The following is an 11,509-nucleotide window of genomic DNA, read 5'->3' as shown; positions in this document are numbered from 1 at the left end:
TTACTTGCTACTTGAGAAGTTACCAAAGCCATTCTCGAGGGTAACCTTGCTTTACCTTATTGTGCGAATATACTTTTGTCACATTTTTCATCATTTATTAACTTCTCTTTATCTTGCTTCCTTGACCCTCTTTTATCAGTATAGCGATGGAAAGCATGCTTCGTTTCTTGTTATTACTTTTTGACGTCCATAAAACTGCTATAAAATACCATGCGCAAGTGAAGAGATAAGAAGATATCAAGAGAGGAGTTTAAATGACAATGTTTGTGAAGAAACTCAGTGTTCGCGTTGAAAGAGAAGATAGGGAAGGGAGTTTTGAAGTTGCCACCACTATAGTCTTCTGTATTTCTATGGCATTTTTTCTTCTAATTCTGGGAATGTTCATCAATGATCATCTCAAAAAGTACTCAATCTATGATGACTTGTACTTCGCTCAACCCACTGCCTATTCTCTGTCTCTATCCTCACAAAACCAATGCAACTCTTCCTCAGACTCATCTCTTTCAACTTCACAGTCTAATTATAGTTCAGATAATACCACTGATACATTGATGGATTTGGCATCTCAACAAGGTCTTTGGCACTCAATGAGTGATGAAGAATTGCTTTGGAGGGCCTCTTTGGTACCTCATATAACTGAATACCCATTCAATCGTACCCCCAAAATTGCATTCATGTTCTTGACTAGGGGAAGCTTACCCTTGGCACCACTCTGGGAAGTGTTTTTCAAAGGACATCAGGGCTTCTTCTCAATTTACCTTCATACATCTCCAGAGTTCACCAATGAGCCTCCTGAATCATCTGTATTTTACAAGCGACGAATACCAAGCAAGGTTCTTATTACCACTAATAATCTATAGTTTTTCAGGCAAAAATACCGAACTGTTTCCCTCCTGGGAAAAGTGATAAATACTATCATCTACTTGCAAAATTGCAAATTTTTCTTCCCTATTAAAAAATATACTCAAAAGTTTATACTATTCCACATAATCCTGGCTTGATTTCATTTTAGTGGTGGTTGTTGCAGCATGTTCAATGGGGAAGAGTGACAATGATTGATGCAGAGAAACGTCTACTAGCAAATGCCCTCCTTGACCATTCCAACGAGAGATTCATATTACTCTCAGAAGCCTGCATTCCCATATTCAACTTCACTACCATCTACAACTACCTCATCAACGCCAACCAAAGCTTTCTCAGCACATTTGACGATCCCAGGCCAATAGGCCGAGGAAGATACAACAAGAGAATGTGGCCAATGATTACACTGTCAGATTGGAGAAAAGGGTCACAGTGGTTTGAAGCCAACAGAAAGCTAGCAATTGAAATTGTCTCTGATGTAAAATTGTACCCAATTTTCAGAGACCTTTGCATGCCCCCTTGCTACATGGATGAGCATTATTTACCAACGCTGGTGACAAAAGTTTGTCCTGAGTTGACATCAAATAGGACTATAACTTGGACTGATTGGTCTACAGGAGGTTCACATCCTAGAACATTTATGAGGAATGATATCACAGAACCATTTCTGAATCAAGCTCGTTTTGGGGTCAATTGTAGTTACAATGGTGAGATTAGCTCAGTTTGTCACCTTTTTGCAAGAAAGTTTCATCCAAGCACTCTTCAGCCTTTGCTTGGGATTGCTCCAAAATTACTAGGATTCACTACTTAGGTTATGTTAAGACACTATTTGATATCTAATTAACGTGGTATCATACATGTATTAGGACAGTCTATCAGATGGAGTTTATTGCCAAAATAACTCTTCTTCTAGAATATATACTCAAAGTAACTTAATTTTAAAACTTATTACCTTTGTGATCCTTTTTTGCCACTTACGCTGCATATGTGTCAGGATAGAGATAAAGACGTCCTTCATTTCTCTTTCTCATCTAATATTTTCTTCAATTTTCTCTATAAAGCTTCCCACATTTTTTTCTTTCGTTATCTTTCCCTTGTCAAACATAATCTAAGAAGCCAATCTTTATATTAATAACATCTAAAAAATATGTTTCGCAAGTCGATAATCTTAAGGTAGATGAAGATTATTTTCGTCTTTTCAAAGAGTAGGAAGGATAACATAAACAAATATGATAACCTTGAAATTTTTGTAATTGATTACAATTTTCGTTGCAATTTTTGGTGCAATTTTTGTATTTTTAAAATTATTTTTTGAAAAAATATATATGCAATAGGTTTGATACATTTAAAAAAATTTGGAGACCAATAATAGTAAGGTCAATAATGGTAAAATTTATTTCAGATAATTATAAGGAAATTATAAAAGTTATGCAATCTTCTTGTGCCTCTATAATAAAAAAAATTAAAATTTTAGTTAATGTTAGAAACTATAATCTGGACTAGAACTTTCCTTTCTTGTTATTCTACATGGCAATCAGGATAATTAGATGGGAACAATAATATCATTTTGGTAATAAAATTTGAAAGTGAATCACATTGGAAATATTTTTTAGTAAGAGTATTATTTTGGCAAAAAACTCCTATCAGATGAGCCAAACACGAGTGGAATTGTCCATTTCTAATTTCATCTGTTCCAATTAAGCTTGTGGTTTGAAAGTTCACCACAAAAACATATTTTTGTTGATATAATTACTCTTGGTGATAGATTCACGAGTCGCATTTAAGCCTCTCTCTTAAAATTTTAAGACACACATTCGTTTTTGTTTAATTTGACTCCTTTACAACTTCCAATTTGACGGTAATTTTGATATCAGCACATGGCATGTCCTGTGACCAGTGCAATTACACAACCAAAGCTAATATCTAACAATTTTAAGTCACAAATCCTGATGAAAGGCCAAAGAGATTAGGAGCCTTGGGCTCATCGAAAGCCATGGACAAAGAATGGGACCTTTCTCTTACCCAAGGAGGAAGAAATCTCTTGTCCCTGACTGACCAGGGACAAACTGATGCAATTCAGTATTTTCAACAATGTTTGGCAGGCCTGCAACTGTTAATTACTATTACGTATTGGCCAAATACTTTTTTGTCGATTAACAATGGGGAAAAAATTAAGATTTTTTTTCAGATACGTGCACTCCAAATTTTGTCATGTTTCTTGATAATCAATACTTTCCCAAACGATAATGAGGAAGAATACAGAAGTCTTGAGCTTTCTTCAGTATTGTGTTTTGTGACATTTGCTCTTGGCAAATTGAATTGGAGGATCCTTCTTGTGTCTTTTCTCAAGATAACTTAAGATGTGCAAACAGTCTTTGGAGTAATGGTCTATTTCTAAACCTGGCAAATCCCCAAAAAGCCTCATTAAGTAGGTGCTTTCAAGACCGGAGGATCACATAAATTGTAGGAATTGATTGCTATCAATTGAAGAAACTGAAATTTGGCTTTCCAACCAGAAAACAAATCATCTGAATCTCCTAACTTGGAAGACATCTGAAATCTGCAGGGTGCATTTAGTTTCCCAATGAGGAATTGACACTTGCTAGCCCATCAACAGGTCTCAAAGAGAAGCCGAAAACAACTTGGGGTTCTGGCAGTATTGGTGCGTCATTGCTGCTATATTATGCCATGTTCATAACTAAATGCACATGCATTAGTATTTATTTCACATGCCTCCATGTCCACGGACCATTTCATAGCAGTACAAAATTTGGCCCACTTCAATATTACAACAGATCTTCTGTCCCACATCCTGTGTCATTCTCTGTCCCATTTTTTGTTATATTGCTATTTCTCCTTCATAAACATCATGTTTTAGTTCTTTTTTGTTTCATTAATATCCAATAACTATTAATTCAGTAATAAATAAATACAACAGCTTCAAAAAAGCAATATATAATAGAAAATTAAAAAATACAGCAGAAAATTCATAAAAAATCTCATTTTTTATCTATTTTGATTTTTTGAATTTGTTAAATTTTGTGTATTACTGAATTAATAGTTATTGGATTTTAAGAAAATAAAAAAGAATTAAAACATGACGTTTATGAAAGAGAAATAGCAATATAATAAAAAATGGGACAGAGAACGGCATAGGGTGTGGGATAGAAGATCCGTTGCGCTTCAATATGTACACATGGGAAATCATCTCACTAGTTTCTCAAAAAACGTCAGAATTTAAAAGAAGAGACTTTAAGCAATTAATCTTAAGCCTATTTGATAACTCAATTTAGCATTTAAACTTAATGGAATCAGATTTTAACATATTCAAACTGTTTAATAACCAAAAATTAAACATCTGAATTAATTAAGTGGTATTGAATTTTCTAGGCAAAACTTGCTCTCAAAATTAAGTGATAACCTATTCATTATCACTGAATGTGATATATATTTAAATATATTAGATTTAATACTTAACAATTCCATAACTTAATGGATTCCGACTTCATATTTTAGACTTCAGATTTCAATTTTATCAGATGCACCCTTATATTGTTTTCCTATTGACGACCATAACAATGACATTGTTGAGAAATAATTATTAAGTTATTAAGTCCTTTGGCTTTTTAAGAATGTTGCCATCAAAGTTTAGATGAGAGAGCAAGGTTTTAACTTCCATTCACGTTCCAGATCCTCTGTCTCTCCGTCTTAAGTTAATACTACACCATTTCTTATCAAACAAACTGATAACCTGACTTCCAAATTTAAAGAAAGCTTTTCATGTCAACAATATATACACAAGCTTAAACCCTTCGCCATTTTCTGTAAACTAGTAGTATAAGACAAAGTCAAGAAACTAATTAACTATTAGTAGCCATCATCATCAAGCGTGCAACTTCAAGCCTTTATCTATTCTTTTGTCTATATTTCGAAACCCCTTCTTTATCATTCTCCTAGTGATGTTTAAACACAGTCGATACCATAGATTGATATATATATATATATATATATATATATATATATATATTGCTATATTCCAATAATGGGACGCAGTTGACACCATATATTGATTTTCCTTCTATATGCCTAATTGGAAGATAAAAGAATGCTTAAACACTTCTGATAAACAGTCAAATACACTTTGGAAAAAAAAATGGTTGATCAGGTGAAAACACTCTATTTTGTTCACCATAGAAAAAAGATATTGCAAAGTCCCCTGATCCCTTTAACCTTCAGATGAAAACGAACGATTAGCAGTACGATTGAATTCACAATTTTTCTGAACCTTGTGGTTGAAGAAAAGAAAAATTGAAACCACAATCTTTCTTCCATTCCCTGTACAACTGGGCTAAAAGTTTGTTAGAAGGGATAAGAGTTTAAGAAGTCACGACATTAGTTTTCTAAAACAAATGATGTTGCATTAAGTTGGACAGTGAACTTAAACACGTAAACTGGACAGAGAGTTTAAGAAGTCACCACATCAGTTTTCTAAAACAGATGATGTTGTATTAAGTTGGACAGTGAACTCAAACACGTAAACTGGACAGAGAATCCGAAGCAATTCATAAACTTGAAGAATAGATAAACCAGTCAGTGTATTCTGCTATTTTCATTGTGAATTTCCATAATTTACAACTTTGGTATAGAAGCAAAATTGCAAAGATATTGGAAGAATGTATTATTGATCGTATAATTTGGGGTTACAAGAATTGACGGGTTCTTCTCTTCCACACTTACCAGATACATTCGGTGACAACCCCGCTAAAATCCACCAAGCTTGACTTCTAGAATACGGACTTTTCCTCCCAACACAAACAGAAAAGAGAGAGCATGAACTGGATCCATCAATTCGGACTATTCTTTTCAAATCTTCAAAAGCTAAAATGCTTTGATGCCTTCACCTTGATAATAACTCTCTCTTATAATTCAAAAGCGAATATGCACTTTTTTTCAAACAAAAGCAAATCCACTTTTTGCACCCAAGAGCAAGTATTTTTTTTTTTAGTCAATTTGTGTAATTTTTAATTTTTTTTCCTTTTTCTGAAGTAGGGTTGACACGCGTTTCGATTGGATTTCAAATCGTTATAAGAATTTTAATGAGTGATTGTTAAATTAAACTTCGTAAGAATAATGTTTAACTTGAAACAAATATTGGAGTCTCAACTCTTAGGGAATACTCTCTATTTATGTGGTCCATTTTTTAACCTTGCCATGGCCATCGGGTCATGATTAAGGACTCAGTCAACGTCCTGTTGCAACTGGCATTTTCTTCAAGTAGATTTTCAGACAATAATCTTGAAGCTTTGCACGTTGTTATTGTTATCCAGGCGTGTATCAAAATCATCGCCAATCGACCGTTCGAGGCTGCATTTCTTTCTAATAATTCGCTGCAAGAAACTAATTGGACAGTGCACAAGTTTCAATTAAATCAGAAACGATAATAGAAACAAGAATGAACAGTCATTTGCTTTTGTATTCATCTACAGGCAATAATATGTTTACAACTTTATGGGTTACAAAAAAAAAAAAATTCTCTAATTAAATTGGTGATATTATCAAAGCAGCAAAGGCCAAAAAAAGGGTTTGGCAGCAGTTGCCTTACAAAATTTGGATCTACATTTTTGTTTGTTTGGATCTATTTTCTATACAAAATATTAAGAAATAAATAGGGTTGTCCCATCGGTCCCCGGAAAAAAGTTCTCACATATAAATGACCACCTAATGTCCATTAATTTAATGCCAACTAGCCATGGTCAGATTCCATGGTCACAGCATGTTTTGCTTTGGCAATAAAGGTCCGGTCTACCAGTTGGGATCTTCTTGGAAGCTCGATCGTCTTTTTTTCTAATTGCCTTATCAGTCGGTTGAGAAGCTACTACTATATAATTATTCTTTCTCTTGACCTAAAACCAGGATGCTGTTCTCAAAACTAGAAATAGTAATAATAAAATAATAAATGATTTTTACTTCTTGGACTTAGACTTTCTGATCTCTTTCCTCTCCTGTTTCTCAAATCTCACCCCTTCTGTATTAAAAAAAAAAAATGACGTTAGTTTACTTCCAGCATGTAATAAGGAGTACAATATGAAGATGGATGAGTATTTTGTTTTAAATAATTGGGTACTACAGGAAGTTTTAAAGCCAGATAACTAATTTAACAGGAGGAGACTTTAGAAAAATTTCCATGGTTCTAGAAGGGATACTTTGTAGGGTTGCATGTAGCAGTAATTTAATGTTGTGGAGGATTGCTGGGATGTCGTGATTCAAAACCCAATAGAATTCTTCTGAACTTTTGCTAATTAGACATGTCAAATGTGCGGTCTGTTTTTGTGTTTATCATAAATTCCTGATAAATTTGTTTTTGTTAGTTTAGTCCATATGCTAATAAGAATTTATTTATTGCAATCAAAGAAAAGTTACAACCGTGCCTGGAGTGATAGGCAAAAAAATCACTTATCTCCTTCTCCTTTTTCTATGTATATATATTTTTTCCTTTGGACACAATAACCTTCTTACAGGATATTTCCTCATTTTGACGTATTCTTGGGAGGCAGAGCTTGAAGAAATTTGAGAGTAAGATATTGATTAACTTCCACTAGCTAGTGTATCTTCTTACGCATGATGAAACTCAAGAAGTTACCACACCTCTCTTACCTACTTTTTGTTCTTTTCTTCTTTAAAGAAAAACCTTTGGAATTTGGAGGTTGAAGAGTATGGCGGCTAAGATATCCATTGAAAATTACCACAATAGGGCATGAGCTTCACATGTCTAAATGAGAGTTCATGCTGTCATCCCAAAAGTCAAAAGATAATGATGAGGTAACTCAAACTTCCCCAAGGTAATATGCCAAGTCCATGTTTTAACATCCTGAGTTGGAGTTGTAAACTTCCCCAAGATTGTTATTGTTACTGATGCTGCTCTTGAAGATTTGACATGAATGAAGGGTTTTTCCTTTATGCTTCAGAAAAAGAAAAGAAAAAATCCTGAGTTGGGGTACTTTTACTCAGTTTAAACTTTCAATGTAGAGACAAACTTGAAAGAGAGGAAACATTTAGAATTTGTAAAATCAAATTACTGAAAGTAACTAAAAAAATAATTAGAATTACAAATTTTTTTTTTTTTAAAAAATCTATGTTCTAAATATAAGAGAGTAAATACCATAATATTGGATATTTCTAACGGGTACCCGTTAACACATTTAGATCACTTAACCTACCATATTAAACTAATTAACCGTGAAAAAGTCTAAAGTATTTTTCTCAAAATGAGACATTATTGTAATTAAAAGAATCAGAATAGGTACATTATCACTTTATATTTACTAAGGGAAAAATAAAAAACCAAGAAATTTTCTAGATTGAAAGATGGGATCAGTGTAATTTTTGAAAGCTAACAACTGCTAAGTGGAAATGTTGGATAAGTTAATTTAGATTGAGAAAAGTTTATAAATACAAGAAAAGATAACAATTGTTACTATTTATATTCATATGGTAAATTAAATAATTATTTGGGTGTACTAACAAATGCTCGCTAAGCAATAGTCAGAAAAATCTTTTGAAAAATTGTAGAGAATCTTGACATAATTAAACAATGTAAAAGAACTTATGTTAAGCAAGACTTACCATAAATAACACCCGTATAATTGTCTGAAATGGATACATATTTTTTTCCCAAAAAAAAAAAAGATTTTGTTCTTGAATCTTATACTACTATCCGTGTGCAACCTGTATAAAGTATAAACGCGTGCTACGAAGTCTTTTTCAACAAACAGACAACCGTCCATATAAGACTAAAGACCTAATAACGGACTATTGACTTGACAAATACATTTACTATACTTCGTGGTTTTACACCGTTGAATAAATCGAAGCCGTCGCCACAGCCAATTAGGACAGCCGCGTCTGCATGCCCGCCTCTCCAGTCTCCTCTTCTCTCCCATATTCCATCATTAAAAGGTAACTATAATTTTGATCTTTCATTGGTTCTTTGAATAGAGAACTCTTTCCTTTCCCCTGCACAACTCTAGAACTTAATTTGTTCTTGTCCATATTGCCGTCTAGCAAATAGTAATTGGTATTCCACATCTATTTGGAGTCTGAATCTCTTAGTTCCGTGCTTATGTTAGAATAGGACTCCTCTCCTTGAATCCCACTACTGAATAATCAAAATTTTCTCAAAAGTTCGACCATAAAAGGTTAAAGAACTATTCTATCAGAAGTGCCGAGTCCCGTGATGATGAAGGACCAAAAGCTTACTTCTGGCTTTCCATCACTGAAGTTCTTCAATGGTCCATTGCAGTATGTGAATCTCTTGACCTTTTTGTTGTTCTTTGCCTTTGGTTTGACTGCCGGAGTATTTCTTAGTTTGCAATTCAAAAACGTCACATTCAATTTACTGGTCAATGATGGCCAAATCTCTCTATCTTCATCACCATCACGGCCATCACCACCACCACCAGTAACAACGGCATTGCCGCCGCCGCCAGGGAAGGTGATGAAGCATAAAGGGTTGGCGGATTTACTAGAGCCACCTGATATTATGCACGATATGAACGATGAGGAGCTCCTGTGGAAAGCTTCAATGACTCCTAAGATTCAAGAATTTCCATTCAAACGCGTCCCCAAGGTTGCATTCATGTTTCTGACGAGAGGGCCGGTGAGCTTAGCACCCCTCTGGGAGAAATTCTTCAAAGGGCATAAGGGGCTTTACTCCATTTATGTGCATCCAAATCCATCATACAATGGATCAGAGCCGGAAGGTTCTGTGTTTCATGGCCGGAGAATTCCCAGTAAGGTGAGTTTAAATTCTTAACGATTAATTTTGTCCTTAATGAATAATTTTCTTTTTGTAATACTATTTTTTTTTGGCAGTTTAGATCCATTACTTTAACAAGAAGTAACAGTTAATCACAATGTGGATACGTTTCTTTTGACGGAAAAGATTCCTAGATAAAATATTGAGGGGACGCTGAACTTTTGATTTCCCTAAAGATCAGAAAAGGATATTTTCCACTGCTTACTAGGAAGGAAACTGAATGACCTGTTTAGCTGGATGCTATAATTTGGGGTGCTTGATTTCGAAGAATAAGTAAATTTACTTTCAAATTTATTTGTTGACATACCCAAAATATAGTTTTTGTATTAGCACAAAATCCTTGCTTTTAATTATCATCTCCCTTTCCTTTAATGTATGATGTGCATCTTGAATCGTCCAATTCTTTCATGAACTGACAATATTTAATTTCATATCCAACCTACCGACATCTGACATAAAGAGAAGCAAGCGGCTAGGAATAATTGGAAGATGTTTTTGTTCAATTGATTCGTTCAAAAGAGTTAGGAAACTAGGCAGTCGGGATTTTTTTTTAATGCTAAATGTGAATGCTTCTAATTAATTTTGGCAAAGTAGTTTGGTTAGTTTTTCTATTTTCTTAGATTTATTTTTGCACTATTGAAGTAGCATTCTTTTTAATTAAATTTTCCCTGCATAGTTTTTCATGTTGTTGAGTTTCTTTTGACAATGTAGGAAGTTCAATGGGGAAATGTTAATATGATTGAAGCTGAAAGAAGATTACTAGCCAATGCTCTACTTGACGTATCAAACCAACGTTTTGTTCTCGTATCTGAAGCATGCATACCTCTATTCAACTTCTCCATTGTCTATAATTATCTAATGAACTCAACATTGAGTCATGTGGAGGTATACGATCAAGCCGGTCCGGTGGGACGTGGCCGATACAGTAGGCAAATGCAGCCCTTGATCAAACTTGAAGATTGGAGAAAGGGTTCCCAATGGTTTGAAATGGATAGAGATCTTGCCCTTGAGGTTATCTCAGATAAGACGTATTTTCCAGCCTTCCAACGCTATTGCAAGGGCTCATGCTATGCTGATGAACATTATTTGCCAACATTTGTGAACATGAAATTTGGGAAGAAGACTTCTAAAAGAACTTTGACTCGTGTTGATTGGTCCAAGGGAGGACCTCACCCCATGAGCTTTTATAGAGATAGAGTAACTGCGGAGCTTCTGGAGAAGATGAGGAGTGGAAGCAATTGCGTGCACAATGGGAGCAAAAACGATACTTGTCACTTGTTTGCAAGGAAGTTCCCACCTCAGTCTTTGGATAGATTGGTGAGGTTTGCACCAAAGCTCATGCACTTCAACCAATAATATAGGAAGAGAACACGTTTATGATCACCTATTTTGCACTAATCTTAGAGTCAAATTCCTCTACCACATTTGATTGTTCATTGTTTCCCTGTTAGTTGTATTCTTTTATTCTTAGATTATGTGGGGGAAAATAGCTCTATATGGAGCAAAAGAAACGATTGAGCTGTTGTACATGGCGAAGAAAATTATTGAAGTGTATATACTTTTTCGTACCACACTATTTTGGGCTAGGCATATGTGATGTTCTCACTTTCTTGTCATTGTAGAATGAAGAGTTCGTTGAAAATTTCGCCAACCATGATAATTTTGTTCCCGTACTAATAGGGTTGAAAGATGAATCAAATTATTCAATACTCGAATTCAGCTCGATTTGATAAGAGTTTGTTCGAACATGATTCACCAATTAGTCGAACTAATTTTGAACAGCATTTTATATTTGATAATATTCAAATTCAATAAAAATAATCAAATAAATTT

General features: G+C 34.3%; 2 protein-coding genes across 2 annotated transcripts; both read left to right on the top strand.

The window, feature by feature from the left end:
• Nucleotides 1–112: 112 nt before the first annotated feature.
• Nucleotides 113–1,783, top strand: LOC113716966 (glycosyltransferase BC10). Its single transcript, XM_027241536.2, has 2 exons — nt 113–833; nt 1,028–1,783. The coding sequence occupies exons 1-2, from the start codon at nt 255–257 to the stop codon at nt 1,670–1,672; spliced, it is 1,224 nt and encodes a 407-aa protein (XP_027097337.1). The 5' UTR covers nt 113–254; the 3' UTR covers nt 1,673–1,783.
• A 6,962-nt stretch (nt 1,784–8,745) lies between these two features.
• Nucleotides 8,746–11,266, top strand: LOC113716451 (glycosyltransferase BC10-like). The gene is made up of 2 exons (XM_027240785.2): nt 8,746–9,655; nt 10,388–11,266. Exons 1-2 carry the CDS (start codon nt 9,095–9,097, stop codon nt 11,030–11,032), a joined length of 1,206 nt encoding a protein of 401 aa, XP_027096586.1. The 5' UTR covers nt 8,746–9,094; the 3' UTR covers nt 11,033–11,266.
• The last annotated feature ends 243 nt before the right edge of the window (nt 11,267–11,509 follow it).

Source organism: Coffea arabica, chromosome 11c (assembly GCF_036785885.1).
Source record: "Coffea arabica cultivar ET-39 chromosome 11c, Coffea Arabica ET-39 HiFi, whole genome shotgun sequence".
NCBI lineage: Eukaryota > Viridiplantae > Streptophyta > Magnoliopsida > Gentianales > Rubiaceae > Coffea > Coffea arabica.
Note: the sequence above shows the minus strand (reverse complement) of the source record. Positions and strands in the feature narration are given on the sequence as shown.

What these genes read in the sequence shown, in the direction of transcription:
- LOC113716966 (XM_027241536.2), top strand. Translation starts at nt 255, where the DNA reads ATGACAATGTTTGTGAAGAAACTCAGTGTTCGCGTTGAAAGAGAAGAT. An exon ending in AGCGACGAATACCAAGCAAG is followed by an intron (nt 834 to 1,027) that starts GTTCTTATTACC and finishes TGGTTGTTGCAG; the next exon opens with CATGTTCAATGGGGAAGAGT.
- LOC113716451 (XM_027240785.2), top strand. Translation starts at nt 9,095, where the DNA reads ATGATGAAGGACCAAAAGCTTACTTCTGGCTTTCCATCACTGAAGTTC. An exon ending in GCCGGAGAATTCCCAGTAAG is followed by an intron (nt 9,656 to 10,387) that starts GTGAGTTTAAAT and finishes TTGACAATGTAG; the next exon opens with GAAGTTCAATGGGGAAATGT.